The 27,387-nt window shown below is 40.5% G+C and overlaps 2 protein-coding genes across 3 annotated transcripts in view; one reads left to right on the plus strand and one right to left on the minus strand.

Annotated features, from left to right (window-relative positions):
• The window catches only part of LOC134619133 (adenylate cyclase type 6-like), a 52,416-nt gene extending 36,255 nt beyond the window's left edge, over positions 1 to 16,161 (minus strand). Inside the window, exons 1-3 of the mRNA XM_063464884.1 lie at positions 15,826 to 16,161; positions 11,161 to 11,418; positions 10,087 to 11,026 (exon numbers count right to left, since the gene is read on the minus strand). Of these exons, the coding sequence (XP_063320954.1) occupies positions 10,087 to 11,026; positions 11,161 to 11,180 (960 nt within the window). The 5' untranslated portion in view covers positions 11,181 to 11,418; positions 15,826 to 16,161. The remainder of the gene's footprint in view (positions 1 to 10,086; positions 11,027 to 11,160; positions 11,419 to 15,825) is intronic.
• Positions 16,162 to 25,007: 8,846 nt separating this feature from the next.
• Positions 25,008 to 27,387, plus strand: part of LOC134618852 (voltage-dependent L-type calcium channel subunit beta-4-like) — a 28,124-nt gene continuing 25,744 nt past the window's right edge. For both annotated transcript variants that reach the window (XM_063464436.1, XM_063464438.1), the window contains exons 1-2: positions 25,008 to 25,284; positions 26,145 to 26,237. In XM_063464436.1, coding sequence (XP_063320506.1) covers positions 25,204 to 25,284; positions 26,145 to 26,237 — 174 coding nt within the window. In that variant the 5' untranslated portion in view covers positions 25,008 to 25,203. The remainder of the gene's footprint in view (positions 25,285 to 26,144; positions 26,238 to 27,387) is intronic.

Genomic DNA, 27,387 nt, shown 5'->3' on the forward strand with positions numbered 1-27,387 from the left:
CTCAAACCCAGGCACCTGCAATTGCCTTCAGCACCAACATAACAAGACGAGCTATTATATGGCTGTACCAGTGTGTTTCCTCTTTTTAGGAATGATTGTTGATTTGGCCACTCCTGAAATTCCTATCTCCCTTATCAGTTTGTTTTGCTATATAAGCCTAATAATGGCTTCCCTGACTTGCACTGGCATCTCTTTAGGCATCATATTTAAAATGACAGTGAAAAGCTATAAAATGCAAATTCAACACTCCTTATCAACCAAATGTCCAACTACTTCTGAGCCACTGAAAATAGGTGACTGTGTATAAAACATGGTTGTAATTCCTAAACAATCCATGCAAAATGTTCACAAAACCCCTGAGATTAAAGGTGAACGTCTGCATTTCTGTCACATATCGATTATTTGATTTGGTCTACAGTAGCAAAACTACAAAAACTCTTTGTCCAACAAAAAATGGACCTGTGGAAGTGTGCCATACTAAGCACTATATAACTGTATTTGATCATTTTCCAAAGTCAAAAATAAATTTCCCTCCAAATTCTCTTCACTGTGTTTTCTGTGCGTGTCCCATCCTGGTTGTGAGCCTAGTGTACATGTGACAGGTAGCCTCGTTAAAATGCTGCTGCCGAGTTAAACACACAAATTATTTATCAAGGAGGCTGTGGAAGGATTACGTGTGGAGAATATCAGATTCTGCTCCGTTCCTCTTTCCCATATTCTATAGCTGCGGCTTTGCACAGGTGGTCATCGCAGGCTGACGCTTCTCCCACTGAGATCCAAGCGCCCCCCGCCCCCCGCCCCTTGTCCTGATGCATGATGCGCACACAGGGTTACTCCAGCACCGGGAGATGCTGAAACTGTAAACAGCTGATACGGTCTGTGTGAGGTTTCCTCTGATGGAAATGCATCTATTCTCTGTGAAACCTCATGGAAATTTGAAAATTGAGTAAACAGCCTTTTGGAAAGTTTGACGTGAAACCCCAGGGGGTTTGCATACTCTAATCTTATCTAACGAATACAAAATACTTATTAAATAAGAGCTAGACAAGGAGGCCAGTGTAACAAATTGACTCAGGGTCCTCGTAGTCTACAAGGAGGCCTGATTTGCCCTCTGTGCTCTTTCTTAACCCGCCATCTCTTCTGTGGCCAAAACTCAAATACCCATTCATCTACACACAACTTTAAAAGATAAAGGAATGGTTGGGGCGATCTGTGACTATACAGCGTTAGAAGCCTCTACCCTAGTGAGGCCAGTGTGTTTCAGGGCATGTGAAAGAGCAGGCCCATGTGTATCCACAGAAAAAGGGGGATAGAGTGACCTGCCCGTTGCTCTGACGCAGGCTCTGATAAGACTGTTCCATGTGACGCAACAGTTAGCAGAAACGCCAAAGGCCAGGTATTTTTAGGAACCAGTCTTTGACCTCTCACGGCACTTGTGTCAACAACATCTCCACGACAATGTTGGCCATTGTTAGTGGCCGTAAAGCAAACAACTCTGCTGTGCGAAAGGTGCGAGCGTGAGAAGATTGTGTGACAAAAAGAAGATCGAGGGTGCAGAAACAAAGTGTGCAGATTCAAGCGTGAGTGCTGCATGTTTCTAATTTAATGCAGAGCACGAAGATGGACAAGCACATGTCAGTATGGACGCAGAAACGGACACCCACACACAGGCGAGCAGGCCCATTGTTTTGTGATGTTATTTCCCAAAGAAAAACAAAGAGCAGCAATTCTGACAACATTCAATAGAGGGGAGAAGGGAAGGCGTAAACCATAACAAAGCGTGTGTGTGTGTGTGTGTGTGTGTGTGTGTTGACAGGGGACATGTGTACGTACTGTACAGTTACAGCTAATTGATTTCAGCTGAGGAAGTTTGAGGAGCACAGACATCGTGACACAAAAACAGCAGAGTGAAGCTCACGCAGCTCATGTAACAGGGCGAACACGAACCATGTTTAAACTGTTAGTGTTTGTTTCGTAAGCCTTATACAACAAGGTCGATCAAACCGCCACATTTTGTGGTTTACACTGCGAGGCTGTGCGGAAAGATACTCGCGGCGAATCAAGAGATGATCCTCGATTCTACAGCTGTAAAAACACACCTACCAAACCAAATCCAAGAGCAATAGGGAACAACCACATGGTCTTCGTGTGTTTTGAAAAGTTTGAGGACCAGAAATTTCATGGGTTGAACAAGAAGTACCCCCCATACAGCGACTACACACTTATGAGATGTCTCCAAGAGTCTTAGCTGGTCTGAACATGTCTGAGAAATGTACAAAAAAAGCAACCCTGAGCAGAACACACATCCTAACACTCACATTCATGCAGAAATTTGCTGTAACTTCATTAAAGTTTCTTTTATTTTGACGATGGCATATTATAGTTGCTTCATAGTGCAGTGGTATACAGTTTGTTTCGGAGAGGAGACACAGATCAAGGGTGGAGCTACCCGCTATGGCGACCCCTTATGAGCCAAAAACAGCTTCTTCTTCTTCTTCTTCTTCTGGTGGTGATATATCCTACTTAACAAGTCACAGTAATACGATGTTTAAAGCAGTAAAGGTCTGTCTTTTTTGTCATCATCCACTGAGTTATAAATGCATATATGCTGTGGAGACAGACAAGCTAATTTAGCTTTTCACCTTAAACTGTTCAGTTTGCCAGTCAAAATGTCAGTTTATAAAAATAACCACAGCAAAACCATGAATCTTTTTGTGCCTTTGTTTTTCATGCAATAGCACTCAACAGATTTTTTTGGAGTCTTTGAGTAGTGTGTTGCAGAAATTTGTCTTCAAACCCACAAATTATTTTGTATTTTTGCACTTCCTGTTGAATCCTCATGAAGGTTTTTTTTCAGCGGCTTGTCCATAATTTTGGACGATCACGGTTCAAGTGAATAATGCCCCCAGGCCAGGAGACCTGTCCATGATCATCTGACAACCACCAGTCATGAGGGAAAAGTATGGGTGACCTTCTCCATGTCCAATCCTTGGCAACCCTTGAAAAACTACAGGCAATCTGTTGTTAACCACACCAATCATTAGGTTTCATGTGCAGCACTTTCTTTGCATCTGATTTCATGCAGCAAAATCCAGCAACCTCCAGGAAACAACCAGCTGGGAAGTACACATTTTTCCTGAGCGTCCGGTGGTTATATCACATCCAATATGGACAATAAGACTTCACAAAAGCTTGAAACACTTTCATTTTGTTTTACAGCACAGAATCTGTACTAAATATGCCACTTGTGAATTTCAAAGCCAACGAGCAGCTAAAAGAGTTTGAAGATGACGTTGGAGACGTTCATCACATCCCACACGGGATTTGGTGACGATGAGACTCATAGTGACACTAAAGTCCATTTATTGCATTTATACTTCAAAAGTATTGTTAATTTTTAAAGATTATCTTGCTGAACAAAAGGTGTCATAAACTCTTATTTCCCACAGAACAAATCTTCCAAGATGAGTAGACTGTGAAAAAAGCCCATTTACTTCGGTGGTTAACACACTGACCATTCATGACACAAACCCAGCCTCAGGGGGTCACAGCTAGTGTACTCTCAGTGTTGGTTCCAACCAATGTTCCCTCTAATTTTTCATGTGTCTGAGCGAACACACAAACTTCCTGAGCGGGCCCTTGGACAACTGTGAGCAACAGCAGACGTGTGCACTGTGGTCACGCCAGCATCGAATCCATCCAAGTTACATGTCTTATTAAAATAATCAAATTACAGCATTTACATTTATGTTAGACTACTTTTAATTAACTGCTTTAGCCCACTTACAATGGAAATTTAAAAAAAAAATCTTGTTCATGACCTGTGTAGTATGTTAACACTATTGGAAGCAAAAATAACTTGAACTCCAATTTTGAAAACACAACTTTCTTTTTTTTTTTTTTTAAATAAAGCTCTGACTTGTATTATGAGTATGAGTCTGTGGTCTGAGAGAGAGTCCTGTAACTCTCTGTCTGCAAAATACAGCAAATAATGACCAATGTTGGGCAATTAATTATATAGTTACTTCTTCAAAAAAGTAACTGAGTTTTGCAAACATTAAAGTTTCTTGCAGCTGTTTACCTAAAATTGCATTGCATTGTTTTTTAAACAAACATTTCAAACTATTTACAGAACAATCAGCTGTTCTGCATCAAATCTGATGCCACACAAATTATTTGTGCCACTCCAAAAAATAATTTCTGTCCACTATGAGATAAAGGAGAACAACAGCCTGATACCTGCAGGCCTGACAACAGGAGATGTATCACTCCTGTAACACCTGTAACATTCAGCAGTCGCCTCACTGTTCTGACACACACAACAAAACTATTGACTACACTACACACTAACTACACAAGATTTGCGCTAAACGTTGCAAATCTCTCTCATCTCAAACACCGCCGTCACTCCTAAAACTTCCCCCCTTCCTAAACAACTGTTGCCATATCATTTTTTGATTGGTCCACATGGTACATTTTTCCACCAATAGAAAGGGTGGGGGTTTTTGGTGTTGTTTTTGCTCACAGGCGGAGAGTGCTTTCGAGCGTTTTCCTTATAAAACACAGTTTTTACCGTTTCTTCCCGCAGTAAATATAAACAACGATAGTATTCAGGGGAAAAAAAGACAGACATTGTATATATTTTTATCATAACTCTGGTTTTACGTGGCCTATCAACACAATTTAAAAACTGGTATAAAGTCCACACTTTTTCTGTCAATTGTTCCGTCTGTCCTGCTCACATCTCCAATGGTTGTACACGTTGTCATTAACGTGGCTTCACTCCACATCATCACGCCGCTTTGCTAGCTAAAACACCGGTGTCGGCACATAAGGACGCTGTCATAGCCTGTCAACGACGTTGATTAGCTGCGTATATACGAACGTGAATCACATCATTGGCTGCACTATGGGATAAGGTGGCATCGTTCTAATCCCAAACTGGAGCAGCCAGTCACTTACTGACTAACACTGCAAAACAGAATTGTTAAAGTATTTATTTTAATTTCAATTCAGGTTAGATTTTTTTTGTGCGCAACACAGATTTTCTGTGCGCAGAGACCGTGCCAGCAGTGCGCAATTGCGCTTGTGCGCAGCTTAGAGGGAACATTGGTTCCAACCCTGGGTAAATGGGATAAATGGGAGGGTAGGGTCAGAAAGGCCATCCGAGATGGATGTGCCATTGTGACCCCTTGCAAAATAAGCGAGCAGCCAATTTTACTTTCACTTAAGGAAAGCAGGGCAATAAAATAAGTCATTCACTGCCGATTTGTAAATGTAAGACCTAACCAGGAACCAAACACCATCTTTTACTAAGAGTCTCAGTTTTAACCCGTCCAGACTAAAACACAGTCCTAAAGGTTTTCTGACTTATGCGTGATTTAGACTTCTGAGGGTAATCTAAGTCGTACCTTACAACGTAACCAGAAACCCCTTTTAACTCTTTGCTGTAACCTTCCGAGTTGCACGTAGTTGCAGGAAGGTTACATTGCAGGTTTAAAAGAGGTTTCTGGTTATGTCGTAAGTTATGATGTAGATTTCTAAATCTAGTCTAAATCAGGCATATAACAGGATCATCAGTGGTTCCAGCAGTCTCAACTATCCAGGGTGTATCCCGTCTCTCGCCGAGATTTAATTCTACCGGAGTATGCAGTATAATATCTGCTTTCTATAAATACTAATCTATGCAGGAATAATAACAGTAACAATTTCCCCAAACTTTATTACTTTTTATTCATTAACAACGTTCTGTGTGGTTTCAGTTCATCGTTTCTCTTTGACTTGATTATGGCTTTAAATAATTTCTGCAAGAAGCAAATGAAACTAGGGTTTGATGCGGAGCTGCTCAATTAATCTAATTGTTCAATTTCAATGATAATTTTGGCATCTATTGATATTTAAAGCATGGCAAGTGAGAAAGATTGAGTGCTGCGCTGCTTTAGTTGTTAATATTTCTTTAATTCTGCCTTTAATCGAACCATTTTCCTTTATTTTTTGCCTCTTCATGCATGTCCAAATTTAGCTATAAGACTGAGTTACGATAACCTCAGCCAGTGATTTATTTCTGTAGGTTTTCAGCTGAGATATAGGTGAAGTTCAAAGAAATCCACTCAATTACGAACAAAATTTTCTTCATTTTTTAGCTTAGCATATCATCTATGCTTGCACAGTCTACGAGTAACTGTGTTAAATAACGGTGTTGCCCAAAATAATTGTGATTAGGACTTTTACCATAATCCAGCAACCCTCCCGTAATATGCAATAAAACCAACCCAATTTAAGTGATGCAGATTAATCAGCTTCTCTCTGACAGAAAATAAGGGAAGTGAAATAAGACACCTAGAGTCTAACAAACTCTCCACCCTAAAAAAACAAAACAAAAACACTATCTGCATTTACATCATTCGTCATGCCCAGTTTTCAAATCGCCTGCACCAATCACCTGTACTCATCCATCCAAACAGAAAGCCGGTTAATGAGTTATGGGAGAAAGAGGAAATAGCTGCAGGCAAGCGTGAAGCAGTGATTGATGACACTGAATTAGCTGGTCACACAGTACACAAGCGACCTTAGGAATTAACAGCATAGCTGGGCTGCAGCGATCTCATGACTTCATTCACGTAACGATGGCAAACAATGTAAGAACATGTGATGGATTACACTATGATATATCGTGCCTGATGTGACAGAGCACGCTGTAATTACAGAGTTCCCACGAATCCCTAATCTACTTCTGTGCTACGGTAATTAATTTATAATAAACAATCACAATATTATAACACAGGAGTCGGTGTGTAAGTGACTAATTTGGATTATTTTCTCAGAATATAGTTTGTATAATCGGGCAAACAACTAAAAGGATGTTTTATTAAATGCATTACAGTGACAATTAGTTAAGATTAAGCCTAATATCCCCCCTATTGTTTCTTAGTAATGGCCTTCCTATTTTGTTTTGCATAACTTTTCCCAGAGGAGAAGACAGCTGTAAAACAGCTAAGGCACTACAGAGGCCAAACAGCCACCATATTGCCCCCCCCACACTCTCTTTCGGCCTCACCCCCGTCACCCCCACCCTGAGAGAAAAGTACAAAGTGTCCCTTGTGTGAGAGCACAGAGACCTAAGTGATACTGCTTTATATCATGGTATTCTCCCACTGTCACACAACAGCACACATACGCGCACACACATACAGCCGTCCAGCTGGGGCGGTTCATTCAGCCCACTGACCTTCAGTGAGCCCCTAGGTCCTTGGCATGACGCACAAACAACACACTGTACAGCGAGACCCATAAGCCCCAAAGTACATGTAAATACGCACATACAACGTGGTGACAAAACCCAGCAGAGCCGTTTACAGTTCACACGCTAGCCGCCCCATCAACAGCATGATGTCAGTGTTTTAAATGCAGTCGGGGATATGACTGAGAGTCAAGTTCAGTCAATCTACAGTGATAGTTCATCACTATACATCCAACGTTTCGTTTTGCTTGCATATTCAAAACCTCATTGTTCACTGAATGTAGTTGCTGTTGTTGTGAATAAATATTTTATCTATAGAGTGTCGGGTAGGTACATAAAATCCCTATCACACTGTAATAAGGCTCAGTGTGTTTAGTTCTGCCTAACAAAGCAACAAACCCTCATAACTAAACTGACCAGTTTCAAGCAATGTGTTTTATTGAAATCAGCTGATTTTCAATAGAAGTTTTTGAAAATTACTAATTATTTCTGCTTTTTTAAAATCACACTGCAACAGAAATTCATTAAAAATCTGCATTGTCACATCACAGCAAAAAGGTCCTCGGTTTGAATCCAGTCTGGGGCCACTGGGGCCTCTCTGAGTATTCTGGCTTCTTCCTAGAGGCCAAAAACAACCTAACATGGGGATGGGTTAATTGGTGATGTAGATGTCAATGTGTGCATTAGTGGTTGTCTGCCTCTATGTGTTAGCCTGAGAGAGACTGGAAACCTGTCCACCAGGATAGGCTCCAGCCCCCCAGTGACCCTGAATTGAATAAGCGGAGGAAACTGGATGGATCATGTAGGATATTTACATCAAGGATGCCATTTCTGTTCATATTTTGATTTTCTCATTGGTTTGGTTTGGTTGTGCTTGTCAGAAATTTGAGTGTGTTTTATTTCACTGATTTTAATTAAGTCCGGAAAAGAAACCTTACTCATATCAGTGTACCATCACCTAACTTAACAACTTTCAGCTCCATGTTTTGGTTTTGCAACAAGAAACTGTTTCTGTTCTGTTTCCTGGCTCTTATATACTCTGTTTTCAGCCCTTGCAGCCAGCTTATTCCATTAAAAAGTGCTATGAGAAACCCAAAGTACACCGTAAACTCCAACACTGAACACAGAAATACAGATTACCATTCATACTCACGTTCACACCTATAGCCAGTTCAGTTTACCACCGATGAACCAAACATGTATGTCTTTGGACTGTGGAAAGCAGGAATACCCAGAGGCCCGGGGTGAACATGCAAACGCTACACAGAAAGGCACCAAGTATATTTGAACAAAAACTGGATCATCAAATCATCAGGAAGGCCACTCCCAATGAATCTAACTTAGCTTGTTGTCTCCTGGACGTGTAAATACAGATTGTTTTGCAAAGGTAACATTTGAGAGATCACTATTAGGATGTTACAGCCTTCAAAACATTTACAGATGTTCTACCAGAATGCAGTGTTAATATAGATACCTCCTAAATCAATCTGAGTGCTCTTATGCTTCTCTTTCATAACACCCAAGAAGAATAAACATGGGGATAAAAGCTTGGCTTAACACTGTGTTTCTTTGACATGTCAAAAAAACAAAAGTAAGAAGGTACTATTCTGCTGTTATGCAGTTTTATTACAAAGTAAGGAACTAACCGCCATTCTTGCTGTTATTGCTACGGTATCTTAAAACCTGAGGGTTTTTTTTAGAGAGTAAAAAAATGATAATATATTAGTCAATATGGTTTGGCTATATGAAGCAGCAACTTTCAGGGCTGTAGAAATAAAGCCAACAATTAAGTCGCAAAAACTGCAGTTCCTCTTGGTGCCACTTGAGGCTCTGGCTCCAAAGCTGAGTAAATCCTCACACTCCCTTGTTCAATGTTCCGCTTAACAGCATCAAAACTACAATGCCCTTTACCCTCTATAGTTTTTTTCCTCCTCATGGAGTTAGGGGTGTGGCCACTTTGACTAGCAGATGTGGTAAAATAGGCTGCTATAGCCAGCAAGTCGCAGACTTCAGTTGGACTTCTCAACCATGTTTGTGGTTTTAGGAGCATTAAACGGAATTATTATGTTATTGTTAGCTACCTTTACAGCAGTATGTGTAAAAACTAAATGTGAAAATGCCGCCTGTTTTTTTTGCACCACTGCCTGCTGAGCCGCAGCTGCTTTGTTATCATTACTAAATGAACCCAAGCGCCTCTTTTTCTGTAAAACAGCTTTAATCTCATGACTACCAATACATCTGTAAGAGGCCAATATTGGCCATTAACAGGGGGCAAACCATTTGGGTTCCTGTTTGTGGTGGCGCTCTGCTTCAAACAGATCTGGTCATTCGAATATTATTTAAATGTGGGAAAATGGCATTCTTTTTTTATTATTCAGGTTGGGGGTTAAAAACTTTGCTGGAGACCTCAGCATATTGATTCAACCAATGCTTAGCTACACTCTAAGTCATTTATAATGAGTGACTCACCCAAGGGCCTGTGTGTTTTAAGAGGATATGAGAGTATGAACTTGATCATGAACTTCTGAAAAACAGCAGGATAACAAATCAATAGCCACAGAATGGGAAAAGAAGAAGGAGCTGTTCCCTTGTCACAGGGGTCACCACAGCAGTTAGCTCTGCATGTTTCATTTGGCAGTTTTATACCGGATTCCCTTCCCGCCACAACCCCAAAGGAGATCTGTATCTGTGGGCTGGAAATGAACCAGCGATCTTTCACTTGCCAAGCAAATATGTATGGAGACAAAACCACAGAACAAAAAAAAAAGCAACTACTGTTGGCCATCTGTGTCGCTTTGCATGAAAAGCAAAGACACCACAGAACATTCAGACATCAGGCTTTTTACCTGTTTCCAGAGGAACTTGTCTTCCTGGTTGATCTGCCAGGTGGTGACCACGTGTATGATGGACAGCACTGCTCCACTCAGTACCGCCGCCCTCATCCTCACAGGCAGCAGAGTGTAGATGATATAGATGAAGAACACGGACCACCAGATGCCTTCCGAAGCACTCCTGGGCGCCACCATGAGCACCCCAAAAACCTGTACGGACACTAAGACTCCGATCACCAGGTAACTGACCATCCACATGTAGTCTTGGTGGAAGCCATTGCGGTTGCACACTACCATTAGAGCCATAAAGAGTGCCATCGCCACTGAAAGGGCTGACGAATAGGCCACGTGAGGGGCGGCGTGGACACAGTGGAAGGTCAGCATGATGCCGCACACGATCACAAGTACCCCCATGAGCATGGTCAAGGAGCTCTGGTTCAGCCTAAAGAAGTAACGCTGGTATAGACGCTCCAGTTTGCGGGACTGGAATTTTTTCGACTGGAATACTCGTACCACCCTGAGCCAGCAGTCCGCAGCCGTCACCACCCCCGCTGCGCCGTTGGGACCTTCGTCGCCCATGTCGCTGCTTCCTCCATTACATCCCCCTTTCCTCCCTTTTATCTCCCCGTCCTCAAAGCCCAGGTCAACCGATTTCAGCCCCACACCTTCGCTCTGAGCCCCTCCCCTTTTGCCATAGTGGTCCTCCTGCCATCCGCAACGGACGCCGAAGTTTCCCCCACCTCCCATGGCCCCTGCCCCCCCTCCACGGTGGTGCTGATGGAGGGGGGCACCGGAAGGGGGCTCCATAGCATCGGGGTCCCGCAGACAGCTCATGTAACGCGGGTTGCAGAGAGATGAGCCTCCCTTCCGTTTGGACTTCTTGCCATTGCGCTCCCCCCACGCAGTCTTGCGGTCGTCCACTCTGGCAACTAGGAAACCACTGAACCAGGACATTCTGTGTGAGCAGAGAGGAAAAACATTCAGTACAGGAACAGTTCAGATAACAGCCACAGCACTGATACCACAGTGGAGGACCAAAACACCGTTTTACTCCTCGCCTCGCCTGGAGTAGAGGAGTTGTTCGTTTACCTGTTGGGGTTCTGGTACATGTCCCAGCCCTTTCCCCTGCAGCCGGTTCACTCATTTATCCCCGTGGACAAAATTCTGAAGACGCAAGGAGGTGTTTTTAGGAGCCACGCTGCAGGGCCGCAGGGTGGGAGTGACTGGATGATGGTTAAATGGCGCACAAAGCTCCAGATGTTTGTGCCAGAGCCAGTGATCAGAGACCAAGATTAATAAGATGACCAGTCTCTGCTGCCAGGCCTATCTCCACAGCTCCTGCTGGGTCTAAAGGAAAAAAAAACAAACACACACAGAAGATTGTACAGTGACAAACAGGAAAAGGTGAAGCAAAAGAAAAAAAGCATTTTTAAGTAATCAGGTGAAACACACAAGCAGCCTGTCACTGATGCTAGTAGTCATACTAATAAACTCTTCTGACACACGTTTAGCTCTTTTAATAGCTCGTTAGAGGGGGAAAAAAAGCTTCTCCATGCGCAAATTGACAGGAAATAAAATGCATCATACTGAGAGCAAAATGCACATAAATCTAATTTCCTGGAAAACCAGACACACTTGATATAGTCTGAAAATGGATTCAGAGCAGGGGGAGGGGGCCCAAAATAGCATGTAGGTGTGGGGTTTTTAAGGTGAACCAGAACTTGCTCCGTGTGACCCCCCCACACACAAAAAGACCAAAAAAAAACAAAAAACAAAACACCCTCTGGTATAAACACAGAAATTTGAAGGCAGGTGGGCTTGAAGATGCAGAAAGGCTCCTTCAAGCTCTGCTGATAATCACAATCAACAATAAACAGACGAGTGAAAAATGGAGATAAACGCAGCCGGACAACAGGACACTGTCAAGACAGGAGCAGCATATACAGCACGACAGGATCTGGGGCACGGCAGGATTAAATCACAAGTTGTTCACCTATATTTTCCCTTTAGTTGTACATAACACACACACCATTTCATACATACATTTTCTTACATGTAATTCATCGTCTGGTTGGATAAAATTTAAAAGTAGGGATTTTCTGTGAACTCCAGAATAAATGAAATTAAACTTTCGGAGTTATGCTTTTCCTGAAAATTGCTTCTCTCCATCTAACAGGACAACACTCAGAGCACACTCTGTTTTATTAACCTTTAAAGACTTCTATGTATGTTTACTTTATGTGGTTTATGATCTTGAATATTACATCTCTCTTAATGCCATGCAGTTTAGGAGAAACTTTTTTTTGTCTTCTAATTTAATTTGATAATCATAATCATATTTTTTATTATCAGTTATATTTGGTAACCAAAAGAAAACATAGCATATGGCACTCTAATGCCTGCCTTTATGTTACCTTACAAGAGAATGACCCCCGTGAGCTCCACAGAAGAAAGGAAATCGTATCCATGCATCACACACAAAAAGAAAATTTGTGTGTGTTTTAAGTGTTTTAGAAAATTCTGAACAATTAAAAGTCATAACAAAACATGAGTGATGTTTGGAAGTGGAATCTTCGAATTGATGATTCTTTTACTGTCTTTCACACTATCTGCGCCGGCGACTTACATCATGCGATGGTATTAAAAATCTAACTTTCTCCTGAGTCTTTGGTAAGTTCAAAACAATCCTCTGGCAGTGAAAGTGTTTAAGGTGTATTTGGGGTTTTGCTTTCCTCTCGCTGGGCTGTTAATGATTTATCCAGAACAATAATTTGGCAGCAAAGTAAGCATTAACCAAGGTACACATATTTGGCTAAAGGCACAATTTCCTGGTTCAGTTCGGTGAAGAAAGCTCGAGTTGCTGTAGGTGACTGACAGCTGAAATGTTTTTTTTGTTTCCATCATAAAGAAATACTTCAATATGACTATGACCAAACTTTTGATTGGTACTATATACGTATACTGTAATATAACATGATAACCTCTTAACATGTACCAGGTAATCTGCAACCTGTTAGGACTGGGTTTTATTTTGACCACCTGCTAAATACATCCACATCACAAACTAGAAAATGTTAAATTTTAAAGCTTTTTCTTTTGGGTGTTTCAAATGATCAAATAATCCATAAAAAAGGCTCGACGTTAACCAAAACTTAACCCTAACCTTAGCCCTAGATGGCCTAACAATGACCTCACAAAGCAAGTTTCAAATAATGAGGTCAGCAATTCTATGAACCAACCCCTGACAGGCAAAAGCTTGAACTTCAGAGTAATGTTTCAGACGTTTTTTTTCTACTCTGGCTCTGTATGATGTCAACAAAAGCAGACATTTGCATTGTGGTCATGTCAAGCACACAGATGTTCCAACAGAAGAAATGAGCTATAACAACTTGTCTCAGACAGAGAATGAACTGAGGGACTGCACAAAGGCCAAGGAGATAGACAAGGATTATTTTCAAACTGCTTTGAATTATGCAAAGCTACTCCAGCAGAGTTCAAGTTTAATATTGTGAAGCTTGAAATGGGCCCAGCAACTTCCCTTTCAAATTACTGTTAATAAAAGTTCACTTTTGTCTGCTATTTTTGTTTGCTTGTTTCGATCTCAAATGCCTAAAGTAGCAAAATCATTAATTTCACTACTCACTACTGCATTTTGCTATACTGTATATAAGATAATGGCTTGTTTAATAACTCATGCTGGCTTTAATTAATTATAGGACGGCTGGTTTAAACAGAGGGTGGCCAGTTTTTACAGACAGTGGTTGAACTTCAGCATATGATACATAAAGGATAACTTTGAATCATGCAGAGCCACTCTAGCTGAGTCCAAGAATAAGAATATGGATTAGGGCATGCAGAACTGTGTCTGTTAAAATGGGCATGTCTGTGGAATTAAATTGGGAATTTGTGCTGACCTGTTCAAATTTATTGTGTTTCTACCTGTTGTGATATTAGAGCTCTCATGTCATGGAAAATACACACAATAACAGTTTGGCGTTGTAATCATTCACTGTAAGCACTGTTAAAGTCCCTTATTGAGTTATAAAACGTCTGTCTGCCAGATACCCTCAGCTCCGTAGTGCAGAGTCGAACGCATAACGCAGGAAACGCACAGCCGCTTCTGCTGCTGCTGCACCCGCCGCCTCCTCCTCGGCCGGTATTTTCACCGGAGAGAGGCACGATGTGTTGTTGAAGCAAAAATAGATTTTCCTCGCTATATCCTGCTGCCTGCATGCGCCTTCTCTGGCACGTATCTGTCCGAGCTGTAGCCTATCCCTCCTCCCTGGCAGCGTATCGACAACATTCAAGGAGAACCACCAACACCACCTCACCACCCTTCTCTCTCTCTCTTTCTCATACACACACACACACACACACGAACATACTTCCCTACCCTCTCCTCCCACCTCCACCTCCCCGGATGCGTCCCTCGCTCCCCTGCACAAGGTCGACCAGCTCATGCCCATTTGCAAACGTCGCGGAGCTGCCAGCCGCTTGTGTTTGCATGGTGCCTGGCTGCACTCTCCGCCCCCCAATCCCTCCCCACTGGCTCTAGGACAGGCAGGGAGGGGGGGGGGGGGTGAGAAGGGGGGTGACCGACTATTCCTAAGGGGCATTTTAAACCGGACAACTGGCCACAAACAGCGAGCATTCAAGTCACTCATTACGGGGCAGTAGACATGTCCGAGGGCGCGCATGCATGCGTCTCTTTCTCCTTGTGGTTCACTTCTCATCCAGAGGATAAAAATGCAGGAAAGAAAATAGGATCAAGCAGTTGGTAGTGGGTGGAGGGGACCAAAGGTACGCTGTGGATTTTGAAAGGGTAATTTACGCATATTCTGCGGCCCTGTTTAGCTCATGTGCGGATGATGTGCTTGCGATCCTGTGCCTAAATGCCATGCACAGACAGGCCGTGTGTGAGGGCCCGCATTCAAACAGCGTAGGCTTCTTGTTACATAACACCACGGCCTGTGTGACAACCATAGCGGGGACCATAAAACCATTCCGCCGCGTCCCGTATCTCAACTTAGGACACAACAAGCCTCTGTCAGCGATTTATTCTCTTTTTGTCGTCCCCCCTCCTCCTTCTCCTCCTCTGTCCTTCAGTCTGCAGCAAAGCAATAGCTCACAGGATTAGTGCACTGACAAACACGAGTCTTGGGTAAATAAACAGATTAGCATTATATTTATATTATTGCTGCTGCACATTCCTCAGCATCAGTCAGTGGAAGGAAAGCGAGCGATCGCCTACAAAAGAAAAGAAAAGAAAGAAATCCACCGCATTCGAAAGGCAATTAGCGCATAAAGAGAGGCGTTTGAGTTTAAAGTTATGTCATTAAAAAGATCCGAATCATTATGAGCGCCTCATGCGAGATGCAAGCCAGCCCTGTAAACACCCGTCAGCGCTGTCAGCTGTGCTCGGAAACACAGGCGCACGGTGATGCGGCTCATCCTTTCCCCACTGCTACACAGATATGTTGTTTTTGGCCGCCAGTGGAAAACATGTACTGGCCGCGTATCCTCTGCCACCACCGCCGCCGATGTGAAGCGGAGGCCTCGCAGCAACTGTCGCCAGCCATGTCATTCACTTCGGCACAAATGGAGTACTGACAGCGAGGTGGCACGGGCGTCTGCGGCGCAGCGCAACAGCGCCCGAGACGTTTGTGTGACAGGAGAACATATTTTATATATGTCGGCCTGCGGTGTGCAGCAGCAGCAGCAGCAGCAGTTTTTTAAAAAAAAGGACGGACTCACCGAGATCATCTTCTTTTCCTATCCGCCGACAGGAGCGCAGCACACAATCCGATTCGGCGCGGTGGCTGTCGGTGGGGGCGCCCAGGGTGGAGGACCATTTGTAGCCTAGCGGTCCAAGGATGGTCCGGTTAAATTGGTCACCCTGTGGTGGATCTCCTCCTGTCGTCTTCTCGCTCCACTCCCTTGCCTCTCCTCCCCCTGACCCTCTCGGCTCCCAGCACCACTGTCAAGACAAGGGGAATACAAACATCACACTTCCGTTTAAGGTTTTCAAACTCAAATGCTGCTGCCGCTGCAGAAGAATCCTAAATGTATTTGACAGAAGGAACATAAAAACTACACATCTTACAATTCAGAGATTTAGTTGATCTTAACACTGCACGGATTATGTACGAAGCACAAAACGATCTGCTGGCAAACTGCGTTCCTAGGCTGATGTTCAAAGAGGCAGAGGTCAGTCAGGACCAATGTTTACGTCTGTCAAAAAGGGCGCAAACTTGTGGAGAATGGCTGCACGAGAAAGAAAGTTTAGAACCTTTATTATTTTCTTTGCTCTTTTTTTTTTTTTTTTTTTGCAAAATATAGTTATAAAATGTATATAAATTAATGTTTTTTTTATTTTCCCATGGATATTTTCTGTGATTATAATTGTTTTTAAACTCTCAATGACTGATTTATTTTGTATTTAGCATTAATATAAAAAAAATCCTAGAATGTAAGTAAAAGTATGAAGTTGAAATCCCAGCAGAGGATTGGAAATCAGCCGGTGCTGTCACTCATACTCACACTGTGAATACATGCTTCTGCTAAACACACATTCAGTAGTTATCGAAGTGTTAGAGGCTCAGCTGATCAGTGGAAAAGTACGAAGTGAAACCAAACTGGTTGAAAATTATCTTTAAGGGTGAGAAACAAGCAGCATTTTGCTGATGCTTTATTTACCTGCAAATTCACTTGCACCCCTGTAGGCCCTGAATGTTTTTGGTTTCTAAAGGGTGACATCATAGAAAATGTTTTAGAACCACTGTTATATTTGGTGAACATAATGTATGTGACTCTTGCCAAGTTAAATCATTATAACTACAGCTATTTCTTATACTTTGTAAACTTTGTTTACTTACTGTTACTGTCTTGGAGCAACTGTAACCACATAATTTCCTTAGGGATTATTAAAGCTTTCTGATTCTGATATAAAACTTTTAACATTATTGGTGTGTTGTTTTTTTTTTAATATAGTTAAACCATGCAAATATCTTAAATTTAAAAAGTCTAATCACAGGATATAATAAGATTTCACCTGCATACTAAAAAAGCATTCATAATGAAGTGTGTTTGAGTTATATCATCGCATTGATGCAAGCCAGCTGTTAAACAATTTGACCCCTTATTAAAATACAGGACTAATGTGATTCTTTGCAGGTTTTAGCCCAGTTTCAGAAGCAGAATTGGAATCCATACTTTTAGTATTAAACTTCTTCTGTGCAGTAAAGTTCAAAGACCCATGATGGGTTTTTTAATCAAAACTAAAGATTGCAAATAAAAACATAACGGGCTCTAGACAAACATGAAGGTCTGTGTTTGTGAAAAAATAAGCAATAGCTTTGAAGCACAGTTTACCTCACAGTGTTACATATAGTACGCATGTAAGGATTTCTGTGGATGAGAACAACAGGCCTTCTTTTACAAACTAAAACAAGTTTTAGCAGCAAGTTATACAATATTTTTGCAATACCCAGTTTTCTAATGATTAAATTGCTGAATAACTAAAAGAACTACATTCATTTATATAAATATTTAATGCATAGCTTCTTATCTGGGTGTTCATTTAATCTAGTGACCCAGTAATAAAAAAGAAAAGAAAAAAAAAAGAAAAGAAAAAGACCTCGACAGCAGCTAAAAGAAAATTGACTAAAATGAGTATGAAGGTTTGTTCTTCATGCCTATCTTTTTTTATTCCATTAAATCTCAACTATTGCATCAGCTTATTCACTGCTTGTGGTCCTCGCACGTTCCAATTGTGGCGTTTTCGGCTTTTATTTTGACATGAAAATCCTCTAATTTCCGGCGTAATGCTGTCTAACTTTGGTTGCTTTGACGCAGCTCCGCTCCGCCGAGGCGCGCCGCTGCTGCTCACACCACTCTCTCATTCCCGCTTTCACTCGGCACGCCCTCTAGAGGTGAAGTCTGCAGCAAGCCGGGCAGGTCAAACACCTGCTGTGATCTCCAACAACACCAAGGAGAGAGAGGGGGGGGGGGGACTGGTATTAGGAGGAGAGTAAAGAATTAACCAGTGTAGTAATTGTATTTATTATCTTTTAATTTACTGGATTTATGGAGGCAGACATACAGCGAAAAGCAGTTTTATGGAAATTTGATCTCTGCAATCCCTTCTGTGTGCTCACATTGCAAGGATTTCGAAACATCTCTTCAGGACTTAACTGTCTGATTAATCTGATAAGTCCAAATTTTAATATAGAAAATGTGATTGTTCTGCTGTTTCAGAGCCATAAGCTATAAGACCTACACAACATGACAACCTTTAAAGTTTACCCAAAATGTATTTATTGAGGTATTTTTTAAGTGAAATATGAGAAAACAGATAAAACATCCTGGGTGCCAATGCTTGTTTCTTTTACTCTTTGTTAGACCAATGGCTTTACATTGAAAAGTCGGACTAGTTCCAGTGTTTAACAGAGCTTAAATGTATTTTTCAGCTGTAAAAATTTAACATGCCTATCACCTGTTATTAAGTTACAAAGTTATAAGAGCTCAAAATGCTGGAAAAAGTTAAAGTTAAAAAAAAGAACAAAATGTAGACGCTCCATGTACCCCAGGGCCTGTTACTCTGAAAATATGTATAGCTAATAAAAAAAGACCCATTACAGATTTGCATAGCTTCATTAAATATGGCAAAGTTCTAAAAGTACCAAACAAATAAAGCTAAATGTGAGAGGGTCAGGTCAGAGGCATCCACAGATTTTTTTGTGTAATGACCCAAATACAATGCTTTAGGTTTGGTTTCACATTGGGGGGGGGAACCCCACACACAACCAATAAGAGGCTCTTAGCTGATTAAAAAAAGCAAATCAAAAATCTTAACTGCTATTTCTTGATTTTACACATGGTAAATAGCAGATTTCTTTATGTAATTAAGCTATAAGACCTGTAGCAGCTCTATTCACATTATAATTGTATGGCAAGCTCAATTTATTATTACTTACTTTATTATTACTACACACAAGCCTCATTTATGCTTGATATGTAAAGATCTGAAAGATTGTGAGGAAGAGATATTTTCTTCTTCGTCGTTGTAATCCACAACAAAGACGAAGGAGTTAAAACTTTTTTTGAATAACTTATTCTTATTTTAAAACTGAACATTTATTTCTCTAGTGTATTTTGATTAATACTGAATTACTTACTCTTGTTTACATTTGTTGTGCTAATTAATATTTATTATATTGATGTACCCCAATTGGGTATATATGATGCATGTATGTATGATGCATTGACCTTTTTTTCTTAAAAAAAAAAAAAAAAAAAAAAATCACGCAAACATTTTTCTAATACTGCAATTTTTTCTATATATATTTAATACTCTCTTAGTTAAAATGTTTTGTTCTTATAACATATATTTCTTCTTCTTAGTTTCTTGTTTTTAGAAATTAAACAGACGTAAAAAAAAAAAAAAAAGTAGTACTAGTTCTTGATGTGGGGCAGTTATATTGATTATTTTCTTTTTTCCCCCAATTGTACTTTAATGAATAATTTATACAAAATAAAAAAAATGTTATATAAAAAGTTATATATTTGTATTATGTTTAGAGTTAAAGTTAAGGTTAGGATTGTCACCTATTCCGACTTACATGTGGACCCCAGAGGGTTGATGCCTTCTTTGGAAGAATACAACCTGCTAAATGCAGTACATAGATACATTCAAAACGATAGTAATAGTTAGTTCTCTCACAGCTTTCTCTGTAAAAATCAAATGGAATCAGCTTTTAAACAATGTTTGTTCTGTATATAGTTTCCACTTGCTTCTGATTTAATTAAAAACAACCGAAATAATATAAGTTTACAGTAAAATCCAACAGCTCCTGTAAACTCTGTAATCACAGTCATTTCTTGGAGATGAACAGGGTTTGGTTTCTAAGCAGTGCCTCCTGATTTATCGTCAGTGCCTAAACTAAATCAGACAGGACACTACAGTGGTGTTTACAAAGGCTGACAACTCATAAAACTGAGCCTTAAACAAACAGAAATTAGCAGGTTACAGTGGACAAGCTTAAATTAACACTGGTATTTAAGCTGTAAACTTGAACTTGAGCGTCCAGAACACAGATGCACTTTACGCCACGTCCCACAACCATCTTTTAAAGTTATGCCAGCAACTGTGATATAATAGACATAATCTAATACGTTACTGTCCTATAGAGACAACACATGAAATGAATTATGCTAGATAACAAAAAGAAATGAACTCCAAATTTTTAAAAGACCATTACATGTTAGTTGGGGCTTTTTTGTGGTAAAATTGATTAGTTATAAAATCATCAGAGACTTTGTGGTACAACTTGTGTCCATGTCAGAATTTATTATGTTTAATATTGCACTTTAAATTTTTATCGCATGGAACATATTCCTGTCATTTTAACCAAATTAGCATAAGCATATTGACACACCGAATTGTTATGTCAGCATAAAGAAAGCCGTAATCATCCTGGCCTCTTATAGCTCAATCTGGTCAATAAAAGCCATTCAAAGTTCGCCTGTAGTTTTTAAAGTGCTTAAATAATTCAAGTCAAAGCTTGGTGTTGTTAAAGCTATGTTATTGTTTAGATTTAGCTTTAGGATCTTTGGTTTTCTGAGTTTGAATAGCAAACTGCCAGCTGTCCGAGTTAAAAAGGACTGCTGTTCGGGAAAACTAAGATAAATATAATAAATAATTAATGAAATTATCTTGAATGTGGAATCTGGAATTACTAATGGAGCCCTGTTTCAATTCTTCAAACCTGGCCAACAAACCAGTAGTTTATTCCTAGTGTGATAAAATAGACAGCATATTGGTGAAACTGCCTGCTATTTATAATGTTAAGAGATAAATAAACATCCACAGTTGTTAAGGAGATAGCCAACAGTGGAAGAGAAATCACAGGAGAGGCTCGTGTGAACAAATAAAAAAAATCAAATCAAATATCAATAAAGAAAAAAATCAGTCATTGATGATTTTACTATTTATTTAGTTTGCTGTAACCCATCTCATGGCAAGTTGTTGGTGCTTGTACCATGGGCACCATCTCTGCACCAGAACCATATTGATGGGAAAGGGGCAACTGGAGTCTTTGTAGGACAGGCTTTGGGTGAAAACTGAAGCAAATGGTGGGGGTGTGGGTGTGGGGGGTGTCTGTGATGTCACAGGATACACTGACAGCTGATTGTTGCTAAGTGTGGCTAACTAAACATCTTACCTTCTACAGGACGATTTCTGTAGGTTTTGCTAAATGGATAACCTCTATTACTTTTACTGGGTAATTTTTGGAATAAGAAAGGTCTTGTTCATATTTAGGTCCACATTTAACAACAGGAAGAGAAACTGGATCTGCATGCATCTAAAAAAAAGCCATCAGGCAGACAAAACAGCTACAGGATGGTAACTAATTTGAATAAAATTTGACTATATCACAAATGAAAACACCATGGATGTGTCACTGTTTGGGTATTTCTGACTTTACTGAATTTACAAAAAGGTTAAAAACTGCCTGTAACTCAACTAGCTATAGAGCTGTAATGGGCTTTTTGTAGCTTATAGTCTTTGTCTTTTAACATCCTCAATGTGAAATGATAACAGCAAAGCAGACCAACTCTTGACATACTGTGGTCTTAAAAGCAGGCAAACTATTGGAAGCATAACTTACAGTCAACACACATAATTCAGTTGCTGGCCATCTGATCACTTTATATTTGCACACTTTTAACTATTGAGAAATAAAAGATTTAACCCAGGGGTATCAAACATATGGCCCACAGACCAGAAGACCGACTAAAAAAAAAAAAAAAAGAAGAAGAAGAAAAAAAAAAAGCCCAATCCAGCCAAACAGGATGACTTTGTAATGCAGACAAGGCGGGTGTGCATGGTTTCTGTAGTTTTCACTGTATTTACTCTAGGGAGCGTGGTGGAGAATGGAAAGGAAGTCATGAAGAATGGTATCGTGTTATGAAAGTGGTTGTTTATCCAAGCCGGAGGTTTGAATCACGATCACTTACAACACTTTCTTACTGACAAATTCATTTCCCATTTCCTGTTATACCACACCAAAGTAAGGTGGTTAAAGTAAGGAGTGACTTGTAGTTACTGTAGAAACGTTTGTTTTGTTTTTGTAATGACAGCAGACTGACCAAATGTGGAAAAACTGACACATTTTGTTAAAACTAAACTTCTTTTTTTTTTCTTAAGACAGGTCAGGCTATTCATCATCTACTGTGGTTCAGTTTTCAGAATATACATGTCCTTGTAAGGGTAAAATTTCAGTTTGTTTTCATTGGTTATGAAATTGTTTCACTGTAAGTTGCTGCTGCAGTTTGCTGTTGAGAGGTCTCACTGCTGCAGTTTCTTTTTACACTTTATCTACGAATGCATCGGAAGTAATTTTACACTAAAGATTAAAAGGTGTAATGGCAAAAATCATACTTTGACACTCAGTCCAATGGAAATCAATTTGTTATTTCAACTTTCAATTTTATGTTCCACCCTTTCCCTTCTAAGATACCATAAAATATTGATTATCCTGGGATATCATAGCACTTAATTTCTCACTTATCCTTTCAATTTTATATTTTCACTTTTATTTTTAATTATGGTTGATAGGAAATGTGTAGTTTATGTGTAGCGTTAGCTTTAGGCAGAGTGTTTTCTCCCCAGAGAGGAAACTCTGGAGGTGTCTTGTTCATGGCCTGTACTGGGGGTAAAGGGAGAAAGAAAGAAGAATGTCAAAAGTGGAAAACTGCAAATCACTACCAAGGAACAAGTTGTGCAGATTTTTGTAGAATATGAAAATGGTGGAAAGTGATTCTCAAACTACTAAATTCTCTTATATACATGTTTCTCAATTATTTGAGTTGAACGAGAAATGTGCAGCTCTAAAAAGCACTTCTGCATGGAAACCCTAAAGACTGCTCGACAAAACAGCAACATTAATAACAAATAACAGTAAATAACAGTTTTAATTATTTTGGGGAAAAAAGGTAGTGATGAGAGTGCTTGTTTTAACACACAACCCACAGTGCAACCAAACCCAGTGTCATCAGGTATTTCAGGTCTTTCAACATCAGACACCAGTACCCAGGCAACCTAGCCACGGGTGATCAGTCTCCAGCTTGTGTCTAGGTGGCTTAAGTCATCTGCAGATCTCCCCTTTTGGTCCACTGCCATCTTGATGTTTTCTCGGGTGCATTAATGATGTTCAGTCCCTTGATCCTGAGCAATTTCATGGGCTAGTACAGTGAGGTACAATGGGTCTTCCATGCCTTGTATCTGTAAGCTTCCATCTGGTCTTCTCAGGGAATGGTCAATTCTAGCAGGACCACCAACTGCCTCAGTGAGTCTGATATTAGCACCATATCAGGTCTGCGGTTGGTCAAGGCTATGGTGTCTCCCCAGGTCAACTTTCTGCCAGTCCCAGGTTGCTGCAAGAAGACCCACTGCTGGGTCCATGTGCTGTCGTGACTTCTCTCTAGCATTGACAAAAGCAATAGAGCACTTTTGGTTTGCATTGTGTACACAGACCTTGCCGATGCACACCAACCATACTGCTGGAGCAGGTTTCCACCACCCCTGCTCTGATCTCTTACTTGCCCAACTGGCTGCTTCCCTTCCCCTTTTTCATATTGAGGTCTTGAGGTACTGCCAAGACCTGCCTGACCTACTGAAACTACAGCCCAGGTCTTTTGTCTGATCAACAGAATACTATCCTATGACAAAAGTAACCCTCAGGGTTTTTGGGTTTTTTTTGGTCAGTTAGAAACCTCACACTGAACACATCTCAGCATTAGTAATGTGCACTGTATTGCTGCACACAGACAGGCCTACTCTTTGTACCACAGATAGTTTGACAGGATTTGTAACCTTATTAAATCAATCTGATCATGTGTAATTTCACCAATATGTCTTTTACTGTCATAACAAAGAGATACTATTATCTTAACTATCTAACCTAAAGATACATATCAGCCTCACTCTTGAGTGTGGTATAGAAGGGTTTAAAAGAAGAAAGCTGTAAAAGTGACCTTTATTAAAATTCTGCCTCAGATTAAATTTATGACAAAACTCTCATTACTAGACATTACTTGCACCATAGTGCTTCCTGGTGCAAATTGCAATGCAAAGTCTAGCCTCAGTTTTTACACGTTGCAAAGGTGTGTTGTGTTGTGTTGTGCCTAGTGCCGAGGTGGGACAGTTTCCAATTTCGTTGTACTATTGTACTAGGTATGACTGTGCAATGACAATAAAGGGTTATCTTATCTTATCTTATCTCATCTTAGTCAATCATACTGGAACATTTAGCAGGCCAGTCCTGGCTTGCACCCCTGCATTAATCTAAACCTACTGATTTCAGATGGATAAAATTTGAAACGAGCTTAACTAGGTTTCATATAATCCAAGTTCACACTACGTAATCTATTAGACTGCTGAGTATCTGTGATTAATAGCTCCTAAATGACCTGTAATGTATTTATAAATTATTACCAATCACCAATAAAGCACTGTAAATGATGCCTCGTGAGAAAGTACCACTTTTACTGAGGCAAAGGTGATCAAAGAAAAACAAACCCGTTCAACTAAAATCCACCTCTCCTCTAAAATATGACTTCAAAGCTGCCCTCTTTGAAGGTTCCACATTTATTTGACTGCGGTTTCAACTATTTGAATCCTTCTTTGACAAGCAAATATTATGCACAGACGAGAAGGAACACGGTGTTTGTTTGAAGCCAGGCACTTCTAAAAAAGAAAGAAGCCAAATGTTGCCTGTAAGCAGGTCTGAATTGATTTTTGTGTCATTTTAATCAACGCCGACACCCCCGGCAGAGTCGCACACTTAGTACGGACCTGTACGGTTCGCTCGTGCGCTGATGCTTCGGCGTTAACGGTTTATTTTAGCTTCAGTATCTCCCCCCACTCCCTTTACGTTTCTCCGCCACAGACTTTTTTGTTATTATTCGGAAGTATGAGCTAGCCTTCCCGTCAGCTGAGTTTGGATATTAGTGTCCGTTCCCCCCCCCTCCCGCTTGCCGCTTCTTCGCTCTCTTCACTGTATCTGATGCCTCTTGTTTCCTCCAGTAACCCATGTCTATGTGCATCCCGCCTCCCTGCGCTCTCAATATATGGTGCAAGTCAAAATGTCCAAATCGCCCGTAGACCCTCTGTCTGCCGTGGAAACCGGCTCCCAGTCGCACTATTTCCAGGTAAATCCGCTCACTTTACTCCCATTTCTCTCGCATCTAACTCCATCTTCACCGAGAAAAGAGGAAAATGGTTAATTAGTGTGTCAGATGCTACTTGTTGTTCAATCTGAGGCGTCGCGTTTTGGCAGCGAGCTACTTTTTTCCGTTTTCCCTTTTTTTCCACCTCCGCCTTTTCTGAAACTGCAGATTGATGCTTGAGCCGGTGAACGGTCATGTATCCTCATATTATGGCTATTAAACACAGATACAGTTTAACACCTCCTTGGGTGTCGAGGCATTGGCTGTTTTGATCTCAACTCGCAGATCAGGCCTTTGCATTGATGCTTTATTATTTATTTTAGTGCATTTTTACCCTCCGTGCTACGCTTCATCCACTCCAGTGCAGGGAAACCAGCACACACCAGTAACATTATGGGACTTTCATGCAGGATTTTATTGGTGGAAATGTGCAGGCCGTGACTCTGGACTCACCTGTAGCCTGAATCTGAAAGGCTTTCTCCTCAGTTTGATGGGGCTCTCTGCATAAATCAAACCACAATGTGAAGCCGAATAAAGGCAGCCCTGAAATATGTGTGATTCTGGCAGAGTTACAGCTTGCTTTGCTGCAAAGCAGCTATTTTGCACTTAATCGCCATACATTTTGGCTTTTGCAGTCCTTAAAAGCCAGCAGTAGATTTATTTTTTGTATGAATAATATAAATCTGCAAAATAATTAGTAACTAAAGCACTGAAATAATTACAGTCAGCCTTGCTGCCAGTATTACTGCTAGAGAGTTGTTGCATCCCGTTATCTATCGCCATCCATCTACCCATTCCCCTTTTTATCTCTTCAACTGTGTTCGTCTCTTTCTTCCTCACAGCTGCCCAGGAAGTTGCCTAAGCGCAAGAGCCGCTTCAAACGCTCAGATGGCAGCACATCCTCCGACACTACGTCCAGCTTCATCAAACGACAGGTAAAAGCTCCTCTTGTGTCTGGATTGTCTCACTGCAGGCCCATTATTGCACACTGATTGTTAGTGGGTGGAAAAAGGTGTAGGTTCTGTGGAAAATATAGGTCATGGTGTGCTCTAAATGTTGGAATAAAGCTATAAGGTGCTTGAAGTTTGGCATCAGAGCCAATGTCTCTGCAGTGTCTGGTTGGCAGTAATGCAACTCTTGCATTTTTTATTTTTTTTTTTAGGTATAGGCTGTTGTTGCTGTTGGTGGAGGTGGGGATGGGGGTGTTAAAATACCTCCATGATTCTCTACTTATTTTGTTCGTATCAGTGTGACAGTTTCTGCTCTGCATCTTCATCCACAGCGCTTTTTTCTCAGTTGCAGAGGTTGCTTTGCCCAGTAGAGGGTAGCAAAATGCTTGACAAAAAAAAAAAGGTTCAACCAAAATCCCAGCACAGCACAGTATTTTTTTAATTAATGTTTTCAGGTCAGACATGTGTGGAAGACTCAGATGGAGTCTTAGTGTTATTTAAGAAAAAAGGTATCTGTAATTGGAAACAAAAGGATTCTCCATGTGATGTTGCTGCATAGCTATTTTGAATGGATTGTAGATATGGGCAAGGGGTGGGAAAGATTTTCTCAGATGATCATATTGACTTTAAGTGAAAGGCCATATATTGAACAGCTGAACTGGAACATGAATTATTTTAAACTGTGTTAATCTGATAGACGGTGTTCCAGAAACCAAGAAATTTGTTCAAAAACAACAACAACAAAAAAAAATGTAAAAAATTTTTTTAAAATGTGTCTTTGTGTGTCAATACGATGTACTGGCATGAATATATATGTATACTGATATGAATATATATGTATACTGATGACATGAATTTTTTTTTTTTTTTTACTTACTACTTTAATTAAATTTTAATATTTTTACTTTAGAAAAATAAACTTGTTACAGTTTGTGAACAAATCGTCTTAAATATGAAGTCATTGTAATGTATTGGGTTATTTAGCGTAATAGATCACTTGAGATCGTTGCCACTCAGCAAAACTATCAAATTTGGCAGATATGAGAAAACCAGATGTTTAGCTTGTATCTGCAATGTGCTGGAGTTAATCATAGAAAAGTGTTTTTGCAAAAATAATAGTGGAGCACCCTCTTTT

This window comes from Pelmatolapia mariae, linkage group LG20 (assembly GCF_036321145.2).
Source record: "Pelmatolapia mariae isolate MD_Pm_ZW linkage group LG20, Pm_UMD_F_2, whole genome shotgun sequence".
In the NCBI taxonomy this organism is placed as follows: Eukaryota; Metazoa; Chordata; class Actinopteri; order Cichliformes; family Cichlidae; genus Pelmatolapia; species Pelmatolapia mariae.